Source organism: Phalacrocorax carbo, chromosome 1 (genome assembly GCF_963921805.1).
Source record: "Phalacrocorax carbo chromosome 1, bPhaCar2.1, whole genome shotgun sequence".
Lineage (NCBI taxonomy): Eukaryota > Metazoa > Chordata > Aves > Suliformes > Phalacrocoracidae > Phalacrocorax > Phalacrocorax carbo.
This window is the reverse complement of record NC_087513.1, coordinates 118,399,937-118,425,437: the sequence shown is the minus strand read 5'-3', so window position 1 is coordinate 118,425,437 and position 25,501 is coordinate 118,399,937. Positions and strand designations below refer to the sequence as shown.

General features: G+C 41.8%; 1 protein-coding gene across 6 annotated transcripts; it reads right to left on the bottom strand.

The window, feature by feature from the left end:
* Positions 1–549: 549 nt before the first annotated feature.
* KCNJ15 (potassium inwardly rectifying channel subfamily J member 15) lies at positions 550–24,716 on the bottom strand. Of its 6 annotated transcripts, none has more exons than XM_064471773.1 (2): positions 24,309–24,716; positions 550–2,679 (listed from the first exon to the last, which is right to left on the bottom strand). In XM_064471773.1, exon 2 carries the CDS (start codon positions 2,661–2,663, stop codon positions 1,533–1,535), a length of 1,131 nt encoding a protein of 376 aa, XP_064327843.1. In that variant the 5' UTR covers positions 2,664–2,679; positions 24,309–24,716; the 3' UTR covers positions 550–1,532. The 6 variants fall into 6 exon arrangements, with proteins under 6 accessions (XP_064327843.1, XP_064327867.1, XP_064327850.1 ...); XM_064471797.1 differs by having other exon boundaries at positions 24,526–24,716; XM_064471780.1 differs by lacking the exon at positions 24,309–24,716 and adding an exon at positions 8,940–9,275.
* Positions 24,717–25,501: the final 785 nt, after the last annotated feature.

Sequence of the window (25,501 nt, the reverse complement as noted above, 5' to 3'; positions counted from 1 at the left end):
GACATGGATTCTTGGTGCCACAGGCATCTCTGTGCTCAACTTGCTGCAAGCCTCCTTAGGCACCAAGATAGATTTCTTTATTGTATAGAATATTGTATGGAAGGCTGCAGGACTGCATTCCACTAGGCCACATAGTGCCGGGAAGCTAAGCAGAGTAACAGTAACAGTGCCAAAAAGCCTTTCATCACTGCAGGCCTTGGTGGCTCTCAGGCCAAGACCTGGCCCACAGACCCAAAACTCATACTTAATACAGCTTTTCCTTGCCAGATCTTTAGAGGAACAAAATCTCTAGAACTCAGAAATCTGTCAAAGTAATATCAGTCAGAAATAATATCTATGTCCCATTAAAATATCTGACCTACATGTGAGGGACATGCTACATGGACACCACTGTTACATGGTTCGCTACCCATAAACTGACCGCTTCAGTGATCTGCTGAGTCCCTGGTTTGTATGCTGGATGCAACTGCCTATGCCAAGCACTCAGCTCTTTCAACATCTCCCAGGTACCACACCCTCTCCCCATGCCACAAAGAGATCAGGAGCTGCTCAAATTAAATTCCTTTATTAATGGAATGGTTTTAATAGACCAAAAATGAAATGGATGAAAGAAATGCTTGTCCTTTATGGTTGCCAGAAAAAGTAAATATTGTCTACAGACATTATACAGCTTTCTTTTAACCAAAATTAAGTATGGTCCATAGCAAAGCAAGCAATCTGTAGAAATATATTTTTATGCTGCTATTGCAAACTATTTACATGGGATAAAAAACAGGTGTTTCAAAGCCAGCTTTAACCTTAGTTGATTACTGTTATGATTCTGTGTATCTCACCCTTGTCTCCCCTTTTTGCTATTTTATATAAATCAGGCATTAACAAGGTTAAAAAAGTGAGTGATCACAAAGCAATCACAAACTAAGCTCTGAGTAGCAGAGGCATAGAGGGAGCTCCCTTCCTCACTACCCAGTATGACTACTCTGTCACGCTCCTTCAAGATTTAAGAAGGAGTTTACCATCTCCCTGCAGGCTCTTGCCACATCCAACCATTCGTCTCTCCAATCAACTTACTTTCAGTGCCAGGAATCTCCACAAAGGCAATACCTGGTATGAGAATATATATTTTAAATATACATATTTTAAAGGAGCATATTTTCTTCGAGCAGTACTGTGTTCTGTCTCTGCAAATGCATGTTCACAGTAAAGCCATGACAAATAAATATTTGAAGGAATCAGCACAGTGCATCCAGTTTCACTTTCCAAACGGAAAGTGGTGTGTCTGCTTTTAGTGGTAGTATAAGGCAGAGATTTAATACAAATCCAACTTTGCTAAGTCACGATCATGGACAAAGAAATCCTGCCTAATTACAAATTACTTGATTAACAACTTAGCCAAACAAAGGGATAGGTTTACTATACTCCAAAACTATTTGCTGAAAAGGACTTCACTACTGGTTTCATAGCCAACATAGAGCACACATAGTATGTTTTTTCAGTTTGCAGAAAGGATTAATCAGAATAGTTTTTCCATTCAATCAAACATTGCTCTGCTGCAACAACATCGTTCTCAGTTCCCTCTCTCTTTGATCTTCCTGCCTGTATTTCTCCTCTAGTTTTTGTTTTTCAGAGTCCATACTATAAAAAATGGAATCTGTGCTTCTCCTAATCTTCTCAAACTGACTGAAATCCGCAACGTACTTTCCATTTGGAGAGAGAGAAACCACAGGCACAAACTCATAGCCCCAGTGGATCTCCTCAGGGATGTAGGAAGTCCTGCTTTGGCAGACAGCACTGGTGGACTCAACTGTGGCGTTCAGGAGCACCACAAGCTCGAAGTCCTTCTCCTTGAGATTTTGAGGTGTGAGATCTCTCAAAGGGCTGCTTTCATCCAAGATATGGTAGAAGGTTAAAGGCAAAATGAGGAACGGACTCTCTGAAGAGGAGTCAACATTGAACTTGACACTGGCTTGATTCAGCAGGATCCGCTCCCCTTCTTTGGTTTCATATGTCTGAAGAAGCTTTCCAGAGAGCTGGCACTGTATCAGAAGGCTCTTCCTCATGTTTGCTACTCTGATCACCAGGCAAAGTTCTCCATTGTGTTTAGTAATGACAGCACAGTGGCTGAATTTGATAGTCTCTGCCCTTTTTTTAGGTCGTGCAATTTTGGCCAGAAAGGTACCTGTGATGAAGATTTCAATCAAGGTGGTGATGACCAGTTGGGCCACAAGTAAGAAAATGGCATGAGGACACTCCTCTGTAATGAAACGAAATCCATAGCCAATAGTTGTCTGTGACTCCAGGGAGAAAAGGAATGCGCCAGTCAGAGAGTCTACATTCTTGACGCACGGCTCGCGCTTTGGGGTGAACTTGTTTATTTCTAAATCACCATGAAGGAATGCAATGGCGTAGTAGATAACTCCAAAGAGGAACCAGGTCATAACAAAAGTAGCAGCAAATAAGGTGAGTTTGTACCTCCATTTCATGTCTATAACTGTAGTCCACAAATCTTGAAGGTAGAGTAGGTAAATGCCATCGACTTTGTCTATCCGCACATTGCTGTGACCGCTTTTGGACATCACACGGGGTTTGTGTGCCTTGAGCATGGCAGTGTCGATGCCTCCATTAACCAGCGGAACACGGGACATATTAATCTTTGTGGTTTCCATGCTCACTGCTTCAGTCCTAAGGAGAGAATAAAAGACAACTGTTACTTAACGAAATCAAAGCACATAACTGATTCTGAAAAGCATTTGAAAATGTTGATGGGGAGAAGGCACAAACATAATCTAAACACAGCAGCAGTGAATAAAAACAGTCAGAATATAAAGTTACCATCATACAATATCTGACATGACAAATAATTTCATATTCTTTTTTCCAGGAAAAAAAATATCATTCTTTGATTCTGGTGACTGCCAAATATGGAGAAGTAGGTTTCTTTTATGATAGCCTGCAAAAGAAATTTGACCAAGCTGAAATATTATATTAGTACTTTATTTCTGTAAAATGCATTAATTTTTTTTTCTTACGTTTCTCTAGAGAAGAGGCTCTTTTTGATTACTGAGCAGGTTTTCTTTAATGCCCTGAAGAGAGACATCTGATCAAAATTAAAGTCGCGTCAACGCTTGGTTTAGAACGCAGATCCAGCACACCACCTCTGTCTCTTCCTGCGACGGAGGCAAAATGAGCTAGACCAGCTTTCACTGTGAACAATTAACTTCCACAAGTGATTTACTCAGTCGGATCTGGCTCTTTGTCACAAACCTACAACTAACCCAGAGGGAAACAAAGCAGACCTGAACACATCAAAGTCAAGTTATGAAAAGGAGTATTTACACCTGAAAACACTTCGAAGCTGTTTGCACTGTTCAGCACTCCAATTTTAAGCCTTTTAAATAAAAAAAAGGAGGAAATTCACAAAGTCAGCATTCTAGCTGTGGGCCCTGACCTGTACGAACCCAGCATTCATTGGACAACCCGACTCCTGAAGTTTGTTTACAGTGCATCAGTCCGGATAAAGAGTAAGTGTGCGGACTCTCAGGACTGAACAAAGCCCACAGATTGAAGTAGCACAGTGCCTGTGCCAGTTTGATGAGGCAAGTAACAAGACCCAGCTTGCAGGACTAGACAGTGATTACGTAGAGCAAGGACAGTGCATGTTATAGTCGTTTCCAACAACAAAACTTCCTGCTGACAAAAACAACAAAGAAAAAAAACATCCCATGTATCCTTTGTGCTTTGGCAGGTCGTACAAAAAGCATTGTTTTGTTCCATTGTTTTCCTCAAAAAGAGCCTTAAGTAAGTAAGTGATTCGTTTTCGTGAACCACTGGAAAAAAAAAAAGAAGTCTTCCTTATAGCTACTTAAAAGAAATTTGCAGGAAGTACAAGATATATTTGTGGTACACACATGTGCCAGTCCAGGACATCAGCATAATTGCCTTCTGAAGAACCTTTCCTGTTATGTCAATTAAGGAGATTTTTTGTTTATGACTATACCCATCACACTGTTGCAGGTTTTCTGGGAAAGGGTAATTAAACTTAACTCCCACTAACACCTGTAGCTTATTCCAATTTTGGTTTAACCACCAACATTTCTCTTCCATATCCTAGGAGCCACTGCCATATGTATATGTGTGTGTGTGTTATATATATATATAACAGAAAGGAATGCATCAATGATCCCAGTAGGAGATTCCTTATGTGACAGTCAAATCAACACACAGTGCACAGCATGTCCGGATAATAAACAGGAAAAAACCTTCAAGTGATCTGAAAAAGAACAACGGGAGGAAATGGAGGGGTGGGGGGGTGGCGGGGTGCAGGGGTGGGAAGGAGCGTACATGCAACTGCTCTTTAGGCAAACTCAAAATCAAGTTTTACTGTCAGTGCACAGTAAACACATGCAACCTCTAATGGGAAACCTTTTAGGAAAATGCATACCGCTTAGTGAAGAGGCCGCATTCCCCACACTGAGCCTCACCCTGGAAAAGCCATGGATATAAAACATGTGCAAAAATCTGTCCCAAAATAAGTACACTTCTTCCTCTCAAGCACACTTCCCCTTAGCCATTACTTCCAGGCACAAACATTACGTTGTTAGAACAAATTTCCCTGCCACAAATTGCTAGGCCAGGAGATAGCTGGCCTCTCCAATCCAATGCCAGCGACACATCCCAGTCCCATCCCATCCCCCTGCTCAGCCTACCTGGATGCCTGCTCCTGGGAGCAGCTCCCCAGGGCTGCCGGCTCCTCCTCCTCTGGAGGCCACGAGGATGGAGACAGCCAAGGCTCCACCTTCCCTCCTCAGTGCTCCAGCTGGTGGGCTTGAGCTGGTGGGGCAGGTACAGGGCTTGCGGGCTTGGCAAAGAGGAGACTTACCTGGTCAGGGTCAGGGGTGGCCCAAGGCAAGGGGCACAAGGACAGTGTGGACCATACTCACCATGGCTCTACCATGCCCAAGATACACTGGCTTCTGCAGAAAGTGGTTGGCATATGAGTAATAAATCTGGTATGTTTGTGATGCACTGGGCACGCTGTGCAGAACAGCTCTGCCCCACATGCACTGTGGCTCTGATACTTCCTTCATATGCCAGACTTAGTATGTGTACATTGCACCATTCATCTGCAGCACGAGCTACGTCCACAGTTTCAGCCCACACGAGGGCCTGGTAAGAGTTCTTGCCCCTGCCTCTGCTCTACCCTGAAATACATTGTTCCCTGTCCAGGAGCCCTGAATGGAGATCATCCTGACACTGCAGCCTGTCATATTTCCAGACTGGTAGCAGACATCTACATCACAGATGTACCAAAATGCTGTAGCAGAAGAGTTCCCCGCACAAGATGGGAGGTAGGAAGGCAGTTGCAAGGCACAATGTCTTCCCTGGACTATACCAACAGGGGGACAACTGCAAAATTTGCCATTTCAGGCTTAACCTGAGAAGTAAAGCTTTGCTGTAGCCCTAGGCAATGTGTGGCATGCTCCAGAGTGTGTTTCAACTCACAATCAAAGCCGTTTCTCGCTGTGCCTCTCTACTGTCCCCATGGGTAAAGTTAATCTCCACATGTGAGATCAGCATGGCAGAGCTGTCAGTTTTGGAGTCCACCATGGATGAAAGAGGCTCTATTAGAGCTCCCCTGTCATCTTTTGTGTCCTCCCTTCATTTGTATTTCTGTATGTGACAAAGTTACTCAGCTTTAGAGTGATTTCCTGAAATGGATCCCAGCCAATTTCTGGTGCTTTTTTTGGTGGTAGGGTGTTTTTTGTGTTGATTTGCTTCCTATTTTTTTTCTCTTACATCACTTTTTCCTGTGTGATCCCAAATTCCTGTAGTGCTCTTTTCCTCTCCAGGGAAATTCATCTTGGTTTCCTTTCCCTGCAGAAATACTTCCCTTTTTCTCTGCCACACTGATATGGGAAGAGAGGGTCTGTCATGCTGCCTCAGAGCAGTGTTGCCTCTGCTACCCTCCCTTATCACTGGCAGCAGCCATCAGCAGTCATCTGGGCGAAGAAACTCTGATGAAACCAACAGTAGAACAAAACCAGGCTTCAGAGAAGGGTCTGCCCCTGCCCTCCACTTCCTCACTGCTTCCTGAGCGAAGAGACCAGTACGATATCCCACAATAAATCGTTCGTGGGTGTCCATATCTACAAAACCCATGTTACAACACCTACGTTACTATTTCCCATCTTATATCTTATATAGGCACCTTAGACACTTTATGCCCCAGCACCTCAGCTGAAAGGTTTGTTTGGTTTCTACAGTTTTCCCTCTAAATCAGAAAGTACGTCTACCACAGTAAATTAATATAAGCAAACAAACCTGAATAATAATAGTGGTATACATTTTTAAATTAAAAGAACATGTACTGTCTGTTAGCTAGCTGCATTTACACTGCTAAGTATTTTTATTACTGCAGAAAAAATCCCCATACTCAAACTGTAGCTGCAAATAAATGTGAACTGAAGTACAGGTAAGGAAACAGATACTTCAAGAGGGAAGAAAATGACATAATCCTCGACTTGTCTAGCGCTCTAATGTCCCATGAATTATCTCCTTTCCTTACCAGCCCTTTGGAACAGCCCAAGGAAACTCCCCATCAGAGCACATGCTGGTAAGGAAGTTTAGTGCAAAGTCAATAAAACGTAAAGCTACATACCAAACCACCAACCCTGAATACCTTGATATTAAGGTAATTCCAGCAGCCAGGGATATAACAAGCACATTAGCACTGCTTCCAGAGACCACATTATCAAGAAGTCAAAGCCAGCTTGCATACACACAAAAATGTTCCTGTTCCATGAAGCCAGATTTGCTTGTGCAAGATCTCTTTTGGCAGACACAACTGATTAAAAGTGTACAGGAGTGTGACTTGTTTGAATGGCCTCAGCCGTTTGCTTTTTTCTAAATCAGATATGCTTTGCCACTTCAGCAAACCCTCATACACGCTTCACTACCACTCTGATACAGGGGCAAAACTCGAACTGTTTTTTCAACCAGCATAAACCATTAGCAGGCTTGCATTAAAAAAAAAGCAAGGGTGAGGAAAGAAAACTTTGAAAATAACTACATAATCTTTAGATCTTTTCTACGTCTGATGTGGTTCAGTAGGTTACAAAAGTCCCTTCTGAATTCTCAGCGCTCTGCCTAGCATGAACGCCCTCCTCCCTTTGGGCTATGCACCAGGTTATGCTGCGCAATCGTCAACCAGCGAAATCCTACTCTGTAGCTGAGTTATGGGATACAAAAGGAGAGAGCAGAGGTTGAGGGAGGGAAGCTGTGACTGCAAAAGGATGCTTCGCCTCCACCACCAGCTGCAGCATGCAGTCATACAGCTGGACACTGCTACCCTGGACTTCATAAAAGAGTCCTTCAGCTCTAGGACTGATCAGCATTGAGAGTGGTGATAGGCAGGTTGGCAGTCAGTCATGTTGTGAAATATGCTGCCTTTAAAAACTAGATTGACACCTTTTTATTTTCTTTCACAAAGGGCTTGCGCCAAGAGGACTGTAAATACCCCCCCAAGTCAAAATCGTTTCCTAAATCTGTGCCTTTAGCTCCCCCTTCCTCCATAGAGCCACCCGTCGGCACAGGGCAGCCCTGTGGATGGTGAGTCTCCCTGGGCTCAGGCACGCAGGAACTGGTGAAAGCAGAGGCATGGCCAAGCCCGCAGGCAGGGTAGTGCCCAGGGGCTGCAGAACTGACTGTGCTGGAGGTGGGGGTGAGCGGTGCGGCGCTGGAGCTGGCAGCACGTTTTTCAACTGTCCTGGCAGAGCCAGGACAACCATTTACAGACCAGTATGAAGAAAGTGAAAATGCAACTCCGTCTTTGTCTCTCCTACGCTGCCAGCCTGACATCTGCCATGGAAGATGAATTAAAGCTGGAGAAGTCTCACGGTGCATTGTTTCTGAGGGAGATTTGTACAGGAATCTTGTTCTTTCCAAGGGCAGGATGTAAGACTTTGCAGGAACTATTGATTTACATAAATGAGCCTTGGAAACTACACTGATGCAAGCAAGTACGAAAGCAACGAAGCAGGCAGAGAGAAGGCAAAACATGACTCAAAGCTTATTGAGGTTAATGGAGAAGCTCCCAGTGATTTCACAGGTCTTTGAGTCAGGCCTCCAAGTGGAGAAAAAGCACATACTGCTAGCATCTGAACAGCTAACACACTGCAAGTGAGCCGTCCGTCCTTCCAAAAACCTGCCCTTCAGCCTCTGCCCTGGCCTCTGTGGATAAACAGGGGACTTGGCTATGCAGAGCTTATATCTGGAAATCCCCACGTACACCAAAGCCTTCTTTCAGAAAGAGGTAAGTAAACTGATCAGTTTCTGAAACCCTCCTTTTTGTGTTCAGTAATATGGTTTATACAATGCTACTGGAAAAGAGAGAAAGGTTCCCCAGAAACCTGTTCTGCTCTTTTATTTTTATGAATGGCTTTTCTTCTGTAGTGCAACATTCAATACTTTTGTGTTGCTTCAAACTCTTCAGTTTCAAACACTTCATTAGCACAGTTTGGCATTTAAAACCTGTCTGCTGTGATGCTTTTCCCACCCACCCACTAACCCTTTCCTTTTTCTTACTGTGCAAACCTTACTTGGATCTTTCTACATGGGCAAGTCTAAACAGACTCTCAAGAGCCGGTCTTTTCTGTTTCTGGGGAGCTGGGTGCCAGAACTACTCTGCAAGGCTGAAAGGGACATTATTGTTAAATTATGCTTGTCAAGCTCAAACCCTGTACTTCCACTTTCATTTACATCTTCGACCTGCTGTAGGAATATTAGTGGCCCCTCACTGTAGCCCTCTGGTACAGGCAAGCTTATCAGCAACACCACAGAGAAGGAACTGAGCTAAGGGAGGATGGGAGTGATGTCCTATCACAATCAATATTAGCAGTCAATACTAAGGCCAAGACTAGACCTTCAGAGAGTCTAATGCTTACTGTTGTCCTGTTTTGCAGTCACTGCCACTGTTTCTTCGCTCTTCCCTGCTAGGATGTCTTTGGGGGCTTTCTGGAGCTACATCCTGTCCTTCTTTCTCCCTGAGGTATTTCTCTTTTCCATGAGGGTATCTCTCACTATCCTGTGTTCCTCCATTTTGTTTAGTATCCCATTCCTCTCCTGTTTTCCACCATCTGTGAATCAAAAGTTCCAAAATTACTGTGCTTACAATACAACCAGAGAAGCATGTAGCTGTGGCAGCAGAGTTGTTTCTTACAAGACAGCACAGTGGTTGATGTTCTGCAAGTATCTTGCCATAGGTCCACAGCAACTATTCCTGACCTCTCCATTACATGACTTTGTTTTCAACGGTTTCAAATTTTACAAGACTTCAACATTTTGGGATGAGGTTTTCCTCAAGACTGGTCACAAGCAAACACACTTTTTTATTCATTTGCTTACTTAATATTTCAGTCAAAACAAAATAGCTATATCCAAAACCAAAGCCAAGAAAATACATTTTGGGATGTTTCTGCATCCACGTTAAAACAGTTTTGGTGTCTTTTCCTTCAGGAAGCTAGAGTGTAAACACATAAGCAATTCTTGGTGCTGGGACTGAAGCTCACACTCTCCATGACCAGCTGAGCAACCTAATGGCTTAGCCATAGAGTAATGTTGATGCCTTCTTGCTTTCTGGGCTTATAAAGCCTCATCCATAGAGTGACAGCTTCATTAGGAAGTGCAGAGTCTCCCCTCCCCATGTCCCCAGTTGCTTATCACTGAACTCCCTTGCAAGGGTAGAAATGTGGAAACAAATCACCTCAGGCATGGGGAGGAGTCTCACCTCTACCTCCTTCGATGGTCGGATTTGGGAACACAAGTGGCAGCAGCCATGCAGTTTGGGGAGCCTTGCTGTGCAGGAGCTGGAGAGCCAAAGAAGGGGGTATGTTGGGAGAAGGTTGAAGACAAGCCAAGGAAGGTCTCATTTCTGGCTCTTCCTGCTTAGACATGAGACAAACTAATCCATTTGGTGTCTTACAGGATGCTTTGTGGCATGCCCAAACGCAGCGCTGTTGGGCGCCCAGCAAAATGAGGGTTGGAAAGGGAGACACCTGTACACATTGAGCACTTCCAGCACAAACCAGAAGCTGGGCAGGGATTTTCTGCAAAATAGTTTTTCACTTAGTCAGCTAAGGCCTACCTAAGTCCTACTTAAGTACTTAATTCCCTTTTTGAGAATGGGCCCTTCGCCAGCCAGCTGCCTCTGCTGCCGTGAGAGCGTGCTTTCATGCAGCTCCCGCTGACTTTCCCATCCCAGTATGAAGACAGGTCACCTAGCTGGAGCATGGCTCCCAGTGGGGCACCAACCAAGAACAGGCACCCAGAAAGTCTGCGCTGCTCTATTCTCAGATTTCAGGGCTGGGGCTCAAGACAGTTGAGTTGTTTGCCCAAAGGCATATTTTACCTCTCTTTATGCTTATTTATATACTGTCTGGTATAAATCACCTGGCTATAATCTGACCGCATAAGCTCATGTGCCAAGACAGTTTCATGTTTCTGTACACAACCGAGGGACAACTGCATTTCGCTCTAGTGTTTTAGTCACATGGTGGCAGCTTTTATAATGATATAGAAAATAATGAGTCTGAATGCATTTACTGCTCACGTTGTTAAGTCCTACAAAGTTCATAGGGAAGGGAGTCCCCTTCCAGGTCAGTGCGGGGCACAAATGTACCGGACTGGGATGCTGCCTAAGTTTGGTGGGAATGTCATTCCCTGCTCACTGTAGATTGGCTCTGTCCTTGTTTTCCTTTCTTTCATAGCAGGTAAAGGACAGCACCTTGTTTTTAACTTTCCCAGTGTTCACCCATCACTTCACAAGCTGCCAGCCGCCTACTCAAACACTAAATAACAGTAATAATAATAAAGTTAAATTCAAAGCAACTTATTTGCCAATCTGCAGTTGGTTTGAAATGTGCTGCTTTTGTTTCATACCAGAAGAAGGGCTAGTGACACAGAAAGTTTGGCTTATTTTCTTGCTTGTTTGTTTTTTTCTCCAAATTAATTTCTCGGTCTAATAAATATCTGGTTTCATTTAAAAACAAACAAGCAAAAAAACCCCAAACTAGGCACTTACTGTATATTTTTAATTTAGAATGTCAGCAGGTGGCTGAAAAAGAGAAGTAATGTGTCTAGTCATGGTTATGCAAGACGCAGGGAGAAAAGTTAGCACTTTCCTGATAGTTCACAAAAGCTGGCTAAAAAGTCTGCAGTCTTCCTTCTCCAGATCCACTTCTCCTCCCTGTTTCTCAGCTACCATGGCTGGTACATTAAAGATTATTTATCAGGCAGCAGTGGGATATTTCAAATCATTTAGAGTGATTTGTGCCTCTCTTTCCTTTTTTGGACTATGGATACTCTGAGCCTCAAACCCAAAGTTGGGTGTAAGGTCCAGCACCAGCCTTGTCTCACTCTGATGAGAAGGGGCATTGGCTCCTACCTATATGTCAACTGTACAGTGTGAACACTTCCAGTGGCTGAGCAGCTCTCTTTTTAATTACCGTTTGTGATGCCAATTCATTGCATGATGCATGCACTGTATCCCAGCCAAGTTGGGTTTTGTTTTTTAATTAGTCATTGCACACCAGGGCTCTCATAGCTCAGTGTAGGTGTGGCAGTGAGGTGAGGCTCCCTGCAGGGTGTCAGGCTTCTGCTCTGGCAGATATTTTAATGTGCTCTCTCCATATGAAAGCTGCATTTCCCGTAAATCACAGCACTCCTTTAGCCCATACCACAAGACGTTACATTAATAATGGAGGAACGACCTTAGTACCCCATAAGCACCCCAGGTGTATGTAGGTACACATACAGGTATACATTTGCAAACACTGCCGAAATAAACATGTTTAGAATTTTCCATATCTATACGGTCACTAAATCTCAAAACTGAAACACCAGTCTATGAAAAGAGTTTTCCACCAAAAAAATTTCTGCATGTTTTAAATATGCAAAAATCTCAATAGCATGGAAAATCATGGTAGGGCTGCAAAAGACAAGGAAACTGGCAAGCAAAAAGGTCTGTTTATTGCTAACCTTTTGTTCATCTAGTGTCTAATGTGGACAGAATCAAATCTAACTGGGGAAATAGCACACTTGACCCAGCAGAAAGACGGACCCTGCTATAGTAGTAAAGCTTTTCCTCTGTGACAGATTTGGGTCTCTCTTACCTGTATGGTGTAGCTGCTTTGTGCTGCTTCATCTAGGCAGAGGAACAATAAATGCAGAGTAACCTGCTAATTAAGCCAGATTTAAGGCTTCTCTGCATGGCCAGGACACACCAGTGAATTTGGCCTTGTGATTTTTGCAACATTACAAAGCACATTTCCAAGGAAGAAGGATGGGTTTGTCGTGGTTTCATCTTAAAACTTGTACAAGCTGATTTTCTCAGGAAGTTATTTGGTTATGAAGAATTGCCCTACCTGTGTGAACAAGTTCATTCTGTGGAAAACGTTTTACAAAAGTGGCTCTTTCATGCTAGCAAAATGCAGCCTGTGAGACAAAGTGTCCGCTTCCCTCGCCCAACCTAATGATTTTTAAATTGGATGTCTTTCTCTCTTAGGCAAAGCACAGATGATGCTACTGGCACAACAGGGACAAGCGTAGAATACTTACCTATTTAGTGATAATTACTTTAGTGTGAGTTACAGAGTAATTGTGGCCAGTATTCTTTTTGAGGGACACAACAGCCTCAAAAATGTTCATTCCTACTCCATTTTCTCTGCACTCCAAAGATTTCAAATTACACCAAGCACCCATTTCCCTTGATTGTCTAGGTCTGATAAACAGAGAGCAAGTTCTGCTTGATCTCAGACAAATATCTGGTAGCTACTTAACAAAAACAAAACATTAAAACTTTTAAATGCTGGAAAGAAAATTCAATATTGTCCAATAAAATCAGGACACATATTTCACAGACAAACATATACATGCACTTACATAAAAATCATATGTTCATATTTACTATTTAAAATAATATTTCATGGTATGTGTCTTTTCATAAATTATGTGTTGCCTGTTCTATAAAGCACAAGCAGTTGCAAATATAGAGTATTGATGTGGGAGATTTTGGTGTATCTAGAGTCAGTTTTGATTGCACCTTCTTTTACATGTTTCCCTACGTGCCATCATTTGTCTTAATAAAGTCTCTAGATCTTGAGACAAAATTTTTTCTCAAACAAGTCTCGGACACCTCCACAACGACCAGTAACTACAACCTTGGAGCAAAGCCCTTGGCCAGTCACGCATCATCTTGAGCTTTGCCGAAGCACTGCCCAAATGATCACAACACAGTCCCCAGGAGGCCACTGGTGTTACTCTGGGGCTCATGCAGCCTGGTCCCATCCCTGGCCCCATCCCTGGCCCCGTCCCTGGCCCCATTCCTGGCCCAGTCCTGCCGCTGCCCCCAGCCAAGCACTGCTTCCTCACTGACCTCACGGAGGGCGGCCACAGCTCCCAGGGAGGACAGAAATGGTCACAGGGGTCCTATAAACCATTAAAATGCTGCACTGGTATATAAACCGGGGCCTTTCACCTGCCTCTTTGAAGTGGTCAAGGCCCAGTTAAAAATATTAATGACACTTTTATATTGGTGTAGGGTTGCTTATTTTCGGTACTGCCCAGGAGGTTTATTTCAGGGCAGCTTTCTCTTTTCTTTTTTTTTTTCCCCCCTGATCAATACATGGATGTGGTTAATTTAAGATTTAAAAGGCTTTTTCTCACACGTACACACACACCAATATATGTTTTCCACTGAAGTCTATGCTTTTTCCTAGACCCACCCAAATTCCAGTACATAGCTCACTTGTGTGCCAAGCTTTCATACTCTCTATGCAATGAATGGAAAAATGCCCTTTTTTCCACTTCTGCACATTTTGGGGGGAGGAGAGGGAAAGCATGTAGAGGAGACAGAGGAACAGCCTCCAGAGGAATTTAGTTATACCTGTTATTTCAGAGCAGAAACAAGAGAGAGTCCCAGAGTCATCCATGGGAATACTCTGTTTCTGCTCCTGGGCGGACATGTTTGTTTGGGACTCTGAGCTGTATTTGTGGAGTGTTAAGGAGATTTAATAATTAATAATTATAAAGTAAAATAGCATAAGCTGCTGGCTGGTATGTGTTTCCATTCTGTTTATATGAAGTGCTTTAGTAACACTCCTGAACGCATTGATATTTTGTGAGAAGGATGAAAAACAAATCAAAGCTTAATGGTGAGAAACATTAGGGAGTTTTATATGGAAATGATACGAGTTTTCAGCTGTGTCATTCTATGCTCCCTTTAATAGGATATTTCAGGCCATGAACATCTTGGTGAAAGGTGGTGGACTGAGAGCAAAGGGCTTACCAGCAGCAGCCTGGCAGAGGGAAGGCTGCAGGACTACCACCTTTCAACCCCTGCCCACGCCTTCCCTCCTACAAGGGCTGCCATTGTAGCTCATGGGGTGGCAGGAGCCACCAGGCCATGGGGAAGGAGCCAGCAAAGCCCTGTTCCGTCCTGCTATTACATCTCCAGGGTGAACCCCAGAGCTGTAACTACATGCAAGCTCTGTGCAAAGCCTTTGCCATTACACTCGCCTCCACGGGGATGCTCTGATGTCTGGTTAAGGCTGGTCCCCCTTGATTTATTCTTCTCATTGAAGGTATTAATAAAGTCTCTCTGACTTACAGAGCCACCTAGTTTCATGAAGCTTGCTGGAATGTAATTTCTGAAGCCTCTGTTCGCCTGCCAAGTTAAGCTGAAATTAGCCCGTGAATTTAAATACGTGGGCTGTTTTGTATCCTTTTGCTGTGAGGGGATGGAAATGAGAATATGCTAGGTTAATTATTTATCCTTTCTATCAACAAAATGTTATCATTGTACAGAACCTATTGTCACTCTCATACTGCAAAAATTGGAATAAATCATATAGATTTTTTAAAGAAAAAGCTGTTTCCTGAGTTTCTTGACTGAGAGGTTACACAGCCCAGGATTGTATGTCTTCCAGATAAACTCCGAAGGAATCAGAGGGAAAAGAATATTTGTTTTCCTCATTGCTTTCCCAAATTACTCAATCCCTGCCAATTTCCATGACACAGACCCCTCAGCCTGCTGCAGAGACTGTGGCTTCTGAAAGGGAGGAAATAGCATGAATGTACTGGTGCACATCAATGTTTTTTGATTTTCTTGCCAAACCAAAAATATCAAAACAAACAAAAATGCAAAAAAAAAAGTTTCAACTTTTCTGGCAAAATAAAAAATAAAAGTTATTCTGGACTGAAGACGTTGTTTGTTCAAACCAAAACTAAACCTTTCATTTTGTTTTGACGTTTGTATAGTCTAATTTAAATCAGGTGAGGAACAAAACATTGCTTGAAGTGACAGATTGCAACATCATGCTTTCACAAAGTCAAAATTAATTTATTTTTTTTTACTTTTCAAACTTGTTTTCAGGCTTTTGCAGTCTAAGTTTCTCTATCTTGTTCACATTAATCCATTATATCTTTCATCTGACCTAAATCTGCATTTTCAGCTCATAAGACTTTTGGCTGAAAAATCCCAGCCTTCTGTAACTGTAAAGACCACATGAGTTTCTTGGCTGGTTCGGTGACAAGTGAAGCTTGTGCAATGAACTACTGTTCCTCTTAGGACAACACAGCAGAAGCAGTGCCTGTCCCCATTGTTGGGATCTGTGGACATAACTGGGTGATGTACTAGTCATTTTTCTTGGGAACCTCCATAAAAGCTTTGTGGTGCTACACTGCAACATGCTGAAAAAGCAGTGATCATCTGCCCAAACAAGAAAAAGGCTCATGCTGTTTTTCAAAGTTACTACATTTCCTTATACTCAAAGGAGGTTATTTTGCTTGTTTATTTACACGGAACTTATCTTTATGACTGTTCCTTTATGATCCCATGTCATCTCAAAGGCTCCGCAATCTTTTACAGTTGGGAACTTGGGAAGGTCTAGCTTTGATCACTGAAGTAATTAGACTGAATAGAACATTGTTCATGTTCTTCTGAGAATAGTTTCCAACTACATTCAGAATACCACAAACTTATTTTTAAAATTCTACAATATTCAGCAACTTCTACCTTGTTTTTTGTAAGTTTTCCAGATGCCATGAATTTCAGAAGTCACTTTGATGTTTTGCAAGCAGCCTGATTTATAAGAACAAAAAATACCACCATTCCCCAATTACTTTCTGTCGCCTTGTTATAAGGCTCGATACGTCAATAGAAATATAGTCTGGCTGAGGATATCAGGCATAAAGAATAACCGGGCTATGAGGAAATCAACTGCATCTCCCACAAGAGATCATTCTTTCAGTGGAAAAAACAAAGTTTTTGATCTCTAACCCTCTGTACTTTTCCTGTAATATTTAATTTAATAAAGCCTCCATTTTCATTGAAAAACATACTTGATGGGAAACATGTAACTAGACCTAGTAGACATTTATATGTTATTTTAGTGCTATTGAACAGAATTCATATTTGGTAGACAATTGCTAAAGATAAGTCATTGCAAAAAGTAGCTAAACAGGACTATGAATATATCAAATTGCAGCAACATATTTCAAACGGGATTAAGATAGTGCCATTGCTGGCAAGTCCCAGAGACTGTGACTCCACCAGCCAGATGACAGCTTAAAGGCAACGCAGAAAATCCCTTCATTCATTGCTCTGGTAACAAGCTGTCAAACCCAGTCTTTCCCAAAAGGACATGTCCTGTCTGAAAGCACTTCCGCTGCTCCACTTGCTGTATGGTTCAGACTTCTTGTCTGTAGGCAGCTTCATGCCACAGCATCTCCAAAATCTACCTTTTCTTCAAGTCCAGAATTTCTGCTTATTAATGAACCATTTCCCAATGTGCCTTTTGTTCACAGTACTTCGCATCTGTCCCGTGGCCAAATCACTCAAACTTTTAGGGTAAAAATCTTAATCCCTTTCTACTATTTTGACCATAATTTTCCCCTTCATTAATGCAAACATCTCTTTCATTACTTCATACCCATAAAGCTCACAGCCTAACTTTTCCACAGCTACTGTCCTGGCCCCTGTATCTCTGCTTTCTTTTGCTCTTTGTTGCTGTCTCATTCCTCTTTCTCATCAATGCCTATTCCTTGTGATTTTTTGCTCCCTTCGTGTTTTGGACTTGTCTTATGTCACTCCACAATAGCTTTCCATCTGACATACAGGAAATTCCCCCCTTCACCATCTTCCAAACAAATCCTGAAAATACACCTGGTTCGAGATACATTACAACCTCAGCAAATATCTGGTAGTCATTTTATTCACCTAGCAAGTTCCTACTTTATGTTGCATCATGCCTCACTTGCTGTTAGGTCTGAAATCATTTAGAGCAGATCTAAATTTTTCCTCATTTTTGTTCATTTGACTGCAAAGCATGTTGAGGACCTACAGCATGGTGAGAAATAACATGTTCTGACTATAGGGTATGTTCAGCATCAGCATTGATAACAAGTGATTTGTTTTCTTGGAGGCACCCCTTTTCCAGGATGACTCTGCCTATTACACACCTGGGATACTTTGAATGATGCTTCTTTATCTAACAGTGAGTTTTGTCTGAAAGAAATGTGGAGATGTGCTTTTCTTAAATTTTTCCTGGGCACATGAGACATTGGAAACAACTCTATTCAGACTTGGCTGCCAAGCATCTACCAAACCGAGCCATTTCTGAAGGTATATGCACTGCAAGGCCAATTGTTGGATTCTGTAGGTTGAAATTCCTCTCCGTTCACTTTAGTTCTCTAAAAGGTTTCTGTCTAGTCTGAGCTAGTCCTCTAAGGCACCAGAGTCAATGGAGAGAGCTGGACACCTTCACACACCAAGTCTGCCTCTTCTTCCTCTAACGCCTGGAGGTGTCCATCTCCTTGCAGTGCCTGATGAGCTGGAACCAGATCTTTAACTGCTCTTTAAGAGCTGAGACTTCTCTTATACTTGCACCTGTATAGCACAGCCAGTGCTTCTGAGAGGTGTTAAGTTTATTACTTGTATGGAAATCTACTCTTGCAGTGCATGTGAAGGCACCCCCACTCTTCCTGGAATTGTGAGGCTTACACATATATGTATTTTAAGTTGAAATATCCCAAATATATATATGCCGGTCTGACTTGCACTGATGAAGCCTTTCAGGTTAAATCCCATAGAAGATGCTGTGCAGTGTGGAATCCAATGTAAGATTACACAGCATGATGTACTGTTTCCATCACACATATATTTTAGCTATTGTAAAAGAATGTGAATTATGCACTGAAGCAGATGAACAAGGTTCTTATGTAAAGCAAGCTGTCTAGGAATCTAAAATAAGATACAAAATATGTCTGTTCTGTTTTACAGGTTCTCGTCTATGACATTCCCTACTCAAGTCAACTGTCTTGTCTGTGTCATCAACATATACACTACTACCATGTCCGTTACCAAAGTATGAATTCATCATGCTAGTGCTGTGAAGGGCTTCCTCATCTATGATGATTTTACTTATGCACCTCCAAAAAATGATGTCTGGGCCTGCCTGCGAACACCCTACATCCTACTTTTTTTTCACCACTGCACCTTTCAAATGATTCCTTTTCATAATGTGGCTTAAATCTACTCCTGTTTTTTTGCCATGCCTAACCTTCCATTCAATGAGGTGGAACTAGTAACCAGTGGAAAAAGAGAAGATGACTAAACCAGAGCCCATCAGTGGCAGGCATTGTCTAAAGCTGAGCAAAGCTGAAGATCACAACTAATTTATGTTAATAGCACCTGGAGTTTTAGGTGTTTGGCAAATTCTGAACCTTTGACCACTTTTCTTCTGAGGCTGGGAAATGAGGATCTGGTCCTTCTCCCTGTGTTTTTTGTGGATTTCAGCGTTAATGTTTGAGCTCATATAGTATGTATTATTAGCAACATGCATAAATCAAAGTTTCTAGTAACAACACAAAGGTTATTGACTTCTGTGATGCTGTCAGTCTTCATGTGACAGCTTGGGCGGTTAACAAATTTCTTAAGATCATATAGAGCAATCAGAAACAAAAGCTTTTCCTTGATTATGTAATAATTATTTATAAGATCTAAAGAAGCAATGTAGCATTTAAAGGCATGGTGCCCTCTTTTACATTTTCACTGTTTACACACCAGAAATATATCTGCAAAGGCAGAACCCCATACCAAGGTGCTGTAGGAGGCTATGCCACTGGGATTGCTCCACTGAAATATTTTCTTGGATTTCAGCACACAAACTCTAAGAAATAGTCTTAAAAGAAGATTTTATGTTCCCTGTCACCTGAGATCTTATGTAGGGGAGGGACATTTACTACCAATAAATACTATTCTGGGTCATGATTAAGCCATGGCTTTGGTCATTTTACGCTGACAGGAAAAGAAATGAACATTAAATTTTAGAGGTTTTTGTTCCAACATGTATATACTTAAGGTTCTGTACATAGTTTTGGGGAGGAGGGGGCTGTCAGTTTGGGCTTTTGGGTTGCTGTTTAGGTTTTTGGGTTTTTTTTTAAACTACAACAATAGAACAGAGTAGGAATGAACTTCAAGGACCAGGCGCTCCTCAAGACTTGGGCTGAAGCATTGATAATGTTGTTACCTGTACTGAGGACAGGGAGTGAGGCTTGTAGCCTTCAGTGTGTTGGCATAATTAGCTCAGGAAGAACAGGGATACAAGGAAAAATAAGATATTTTATTAGGATTCCTGGCAGTATGACAGACCTTAAGAACTCTCTAGCTGATGTACGGCACCATTTTCTGAATTTTGTTTGTTGAAATCTGTTCTCACAAATGGAACCAGACAGACCTCAACTTGGAGCTCATGGTGTTATGCTGAAGAACCCCTTCTGGCCTCTACATTTCCCATGACAGTGTAAAAGGGCCACAGTGTGAACAAGAACCAGACCTGAAGCCTTTTGTTTGTCTGTTACACATAGATAAAAATGACATTGTTAGCTTTTCCACAATGCCTGAATTGTGTTCATTCACCTCTAGTCTTGTGGAAGCATAGTACACTGCAGGCCATTTCAGTCTTTGACTCTTTTTTGTGCCTTGACAAGAGCTTTCAGCACCTTTTACGTAGCACATCTCACAACAGGTAACGGACATATTGAAGGCCAGCACCCATGAACTGACGTTTGCTATGTTAATTTATAAGTCATAAATGGAGTGCCTTGTAACAATGGACTATCTGCCTAATCTTAGGCAATGAGGAGTTGTGATCTAAACCCAGTTAGCTGGGAACAGTCAAGAGACCAACTACTATGTACCACAGAGGCCACCAAGTGTGTCAGTTAATGAAACTCAAAATGGTAATAAAATAAAATGTTGCCTTAAAAGTTTTTCTTTTTTTCATCCTAACCTTTTGCATTGCTGTGACAATTTTTTGTCATTTGCCTAAGAAAATTAATCAGAATTGCAAGTGCTCTATATCACTTGAACACTCCCTCCCATATCCTCATATACCTTTGGTGTGTGAATGAAGCCCAGTCTTGCTCAAATGTTGTGAAAGTCACAGAAGGCACATCTTTATATCCCTTTTCTTGGTCCTTTTATCCACTGCTGCAGTACACAGCATTGTGGTTTGGCTGTTTATTGTGGAGAGAGGGGACTGTTGTTACGTTTGATGTTGAAGTGTCTGAGGAAGGAAACTTTCAGGAAACAATATTTTTGGGTAAGGCAGCAGGAAACTGAAGCCTGTTTCTAGGGTGAGAGGCTGGAGGCGGTTCAGAAGAGGACAACTGGCACTGAAGTCACCAGCAGTAAGGGTAGGCAGCTTTGAGTGGGATCATCGTTGAGCAGAAAACAAGGGGGCACTTAGGGGGACTTTTACAGACAAGATCAGAAAAAATCAGAAACATCTTTTTGGTTGGCATTTTCCTTGGCAAATGTTGACTGATAATAAAAATCATTTAAGCAGGAAAAATTTATTTACTGGTCAAAATGTTGCAAACATCTATTTTATTATGTTTTTGTCAGGGTGCGAAATTCTAGTGAGGAAAAGGGGAAATTTTTACCATAATATATTTTTCCCTTTTCTCTTAATCAGTTCATGCTAAGAATATAACTATTAGGTCATCTAAGTAGGAGTACTGTTTCATATATTGCTTCATTACACATTACAGTAATGTATTCAACAGATAAACATTTTTATCATATAGCCTCAATTCAAAAAGTGCTAATTATAGATAAGGAAAAGTTCAAAATGTAGAACCAGAGGGGTATCCTGCAAGCTGCAATCTAACCAAGAGTCAATCACCTCAGTTAAAGCAATGGAGATTAAATTAATCTAATCAGGCTTTACTATTGTTCCAGTCAAAACGCATTTTACTTTATCCCTTTTGATTTACCTAGGTTCTCTAAGCATGGACAAATCTAGCTGACAATCTCCATGAGAAAAACAAACCAGAAAGAAGTCAAGTATGGTATTAGAAGGTACCAAGCTTCAGTTCCCAAGCTCTAGACTTCACCTCCAGCTTAAAAGCCAGCTAAAATGCAGTATGCCCTGAAGGTCAAATTGCAGGGGCTACTTTGAACCAAGCGGAAGAAAGACATTGCTTAATCAAGAAGTCTTCCTGGGAGGCAACGGAAAGGCAGCTGGCTGTCATACCCTGGCTGACACAGTGCAGGGAGGGAAGGGGCTTTGCGAGTAAGGAAATTACTAGATCAAAATGATCAAATGCTCACCACCGACACCTGCAAAGTGAGCCAGATCTCCTCAGCAAGGAGGCCAAGGGGATTCTCAAACCTTGGTGACTAAAAGCTCACAAGGTTTCCCAGCATCCCCAAGGGTGTCCTGAAGACATAGGAAAGCTGTACTTCCCTGAGGTCCATGCTGGGTCCAACCTATGTACCCGCATTTCAGTTTCAGCCTTTCACCAAAGGCAGCCCACAGTTTGCAAAGACCTCTGCTGGTAGATTAAATCTGCCAAACACCTTTCTCCCCAGAGGGCAAAAATGATGCAGATGTGTTATCCCAAAACATACAGCTACCCTCTTTATGTCCAAGCATTTATTTTGTCCAGTAAAGGTTGATAATACTTAGAGCATTCATATCATTGCTTGTTCCCTTTCTGCCTGACCATGACCTCTAACTTGCTGTGAACCTCTCACAGTGTGTGCTAGTCATAGAAAGGCACTTTCATATGCTGAGGAGGAGGGAAAGATGCTATGGTTCTTACTTGCCATTTCTCTTCCTTCCTCCAGCCCAATTAGTAATGTATCCACTGTTTTTGGCTGCTCTCCATGTATATTTCACACCATTGAGGCTAAATAAGTATAGAATGAGCAGGCATTTCAATTCGTGCACAGCCAATACAAGGGAGATGCTTTTTTCAGCTGTGCCATGTGTAAGATCATGCACATGCTTTACACCAAGCTATTTACCATATCAATGATACAAACACATTGAGTGTTTAGGCCTGTAGTAACTCATTCAAGTAAACCATGAATGTTCCCTCATTCCAAGGGGTGAGAGACAGCTTGGCAGGAAGGTAGCTTTCAAATATTTAACATTTAGTGAACTCGTTTGGACTGAAAAGTTTGAGTTTAACTGTTTGATACTCCAACCAATGTTTTTTTTCTAATTTTCATATACACAGTATAGCAAATAAGGTAAAAACTTTTCCCTGAAAAAAAAAAATCCCTAAAACCCCAAACCCAACAGTCATCCCATAATCTGCTTTGTTTTTGCTGGAAGCAAAGTGAATCAAAATTTATTTCAAAATGTTCTGAGGCTCAGCATGCAAAACAGTTAAGTTTCTGTTTTTCTTGGCCCCTTGCAAGAGTACCGCCTGGTACTTCACAGCTTTGGTCTCTACCTGTTCCCAAAGAATACAGCCAGTCCATGTGAACCGTGCATCTTAGGAGAGAGAAACAGGAGAGGAGGGGGGAATAATATTCCAGACACCTTTAATGAAATCTGGACTGAAAAAAAATCTGCTCCAATCAGGGCTGTGCATTGATTGCTTGTTTCTTTCATTGCATGAGGAGCCAGAATAAAAAAGAACTATTTGTTTTCATTTGAAATTCTATAAAAAGTAACAGGGCTGAAGTATTGTATGTATGTTGGAAGACTAAAGCCAAAGTCATCTGCTGCTGTTTTTGTCTCTAGGCCATGCCTCATTTACTGGGATGAAATTCTTGGGGAAGTTTTTGGTCTCGTCTACACTCTGCTTTACAAAAGCGATGCCAGTTTGTACTGTACAACCAGCATTACGTTACATTCCAGGCTTGCTTCCCCCCTCCTATAAGCTGATTATTAGAGTGCAGAGAGCATAGTGACATTTTGCAACCAAGAAAGTAAAGAAGACTTTCCTGTAATAGCAGATGTCCCCCTTTCCCATTTGATTTTAAATGAAGAAATCGCAGGTAATAAAATCACAGACAATAGGCTTGGCAGATAGGTATGCAGGCACTGTGATCAGTAAGACCCTAGAAATGCCTTTAAATGCAATACAGCCCAAGGCAAGTGAGGAAACAAGATTAGTTAAAAAGTAATGTAGATACTCCTTGTTCACAAAGGAAAGACAGCTTTGTTTCTTTTGCAACCAGCACGTCATGGAGAAAAAAGGAACTTATCTGTAAATCTCTTTACAGCATGCTCCCTATGTGAAAATAAAAAGGGAGGCAAAACCTAGCTACACTGAAGTAGGGGGGAATTTGCACCACAGGCTCAGACTGTGATTACTGAGGTTAAGTCAAACCTGTTGCAAACAAGCAATATGAAGACACATGCAAAAGTTGGAAGAAAATGCATAATGTTCTTCAACTCAGACTTGTTTACATTCCTTATAACTACCACAGAAAACTTACATAATCTTTTCTTACACAGATAGGTAGCAGGGACTCTATACAGTTCTAGGCAAGTTTTCCCACTATGTCAACTAAAACTGATTTCTGCATTGAAAAAAAAGAACAAGAACTGACTGAAAGATATGCTTCTAAGAGCATAAAAAGCACTATGTGTTTCTATAAAAAACGGTCCCTGGCAGGGAAATATATACAAAGATAGGTCCGGTATCTGCCCCCCTCCCCAACATATAAAAATATCAGCTACATACATTACAAACCTTACATTCAGTAGCTTGCATCAGTGGAAAGACCAAACCATGACAGCTTTTGCTTTATCATCGCTAAACTGCCTGTATCTCAAAGTTCACAAGAAGGCATAATCTTATAAACATTTTTCTTTCACAGACAGTTTCTAAATGCTTAAATTACTAAAATAAGAGAAAAATAGGAAAAGAACCTACTCATTAGCTTTCAGTTCCGCACAGTTTTCAAAGCACTGTTAAGCATGTATGCATTTTTGACAAATACCTCTTACCTGTAAAAGACCAATGTTCAGATTCCTTACTAGATGTTATCGTCATGACAAGTCAACCAATCTTTTTTATAAAAGGTTGGATGTCTTTTCAATAAAGCATGTGTGCATGGTTTAAAAAAAAACCCAAACAAACAAAAAAAAACAACCAACCTCAGAGAGTCTCCCTTCCCTCACTGTCAGTCAAAAACAAGTTGGAATAAGTCTGAGTTGGAATTACCTGAATAAAGACACTGGAGAGAGAGAGGGAGGAGAGGGAGGGAGGGAGGGGGAAAGAGAGAGGAAAAAAAAAATAGCCTGAGAGGAGTCTCAGTGATGTCAGCAGTATGTCTTAAGGAAATCTACAGCTGAGCCCAGCAAACTTTATAACTACATAGTACTCGACACCCAGTTACGTGTTAAGCAAATACCTGCTTAAAAGGAAACTGATGTACTTTTAAGGAACGTCAGTTAATCTTTGAAGAAACTTTAGCCAGGCTGATCAAAGTCCCTTAAAGGCCTTATTGCCTAAATAAATAAGGTTACACATGGTTGTATAATGCTAAGAAAAGAGTAAGATGAATAAAAAGCCAACATTATTGATTACCCCTTTCCTGTTGGCAAAAGGGAGGCTGAAACTCATCTGAAATAAATTCATACTATGGTTGTAACACAGTGAGCTGTAGCAGCCACGGACGCAGCTGAAATCCCTGACCACCAAAGTTTCCAATCTGTTTAGCCACAACACTCTTTCCTTTTGATGACTTATTCTGGGTTTGCTTCAGTGCCTTTCTGCTCTTATTTCCTAGATGCAGAAAATACAGATAGTGCTGATTTGAATTGGGGAAAGTCAGGTACCTTGAACACAGCAAGGAAGAGGTGTGAATGTTTGCCATTTGTAAAGCCTGTACTCTGCCATTGGTACCATTCTGGGATTCCCAGAATTGAATGCAAACAGCAACAGTGAAAGGGAAGTCACTGCAGCCCTAGAAAGGCTAATGTGATAGCCCTTGGATATCATTCTGCTGTGGCCATATTCCCAGGGGTACTGCTTCCAGGGATTACATATCTCAGCAAGATACTCCTGTAGCTCAGCAGCATCTGCAGGGACATCCCATGGTCCAGCTGATGCCAGATTAACTTATTCCCTTTTGCTTTGGGGAAAGAGGAGGTCAACACACAGGATGAGCGGTTTGCTAACAAAATTCTGCCCACCT

Bases quoted from the DNA above. Each gene is read 5' to 3' on its own strand.
- KCNJ15 (XM_009509550.2), bottom strand. From the start codon at position 3,094: ATGTCTCTCTTCAGGGCATTAAAGAAAACCTGCTCAGTAATCAAAAAG. The intron at 2,680-3,026 runs GTAAGAAAAAAA...TTCTCTCCTTAG, and splicing joins AGCCTCTTCTCTAGAGAAAC to GACTGAAGCAGTGAGCATGG.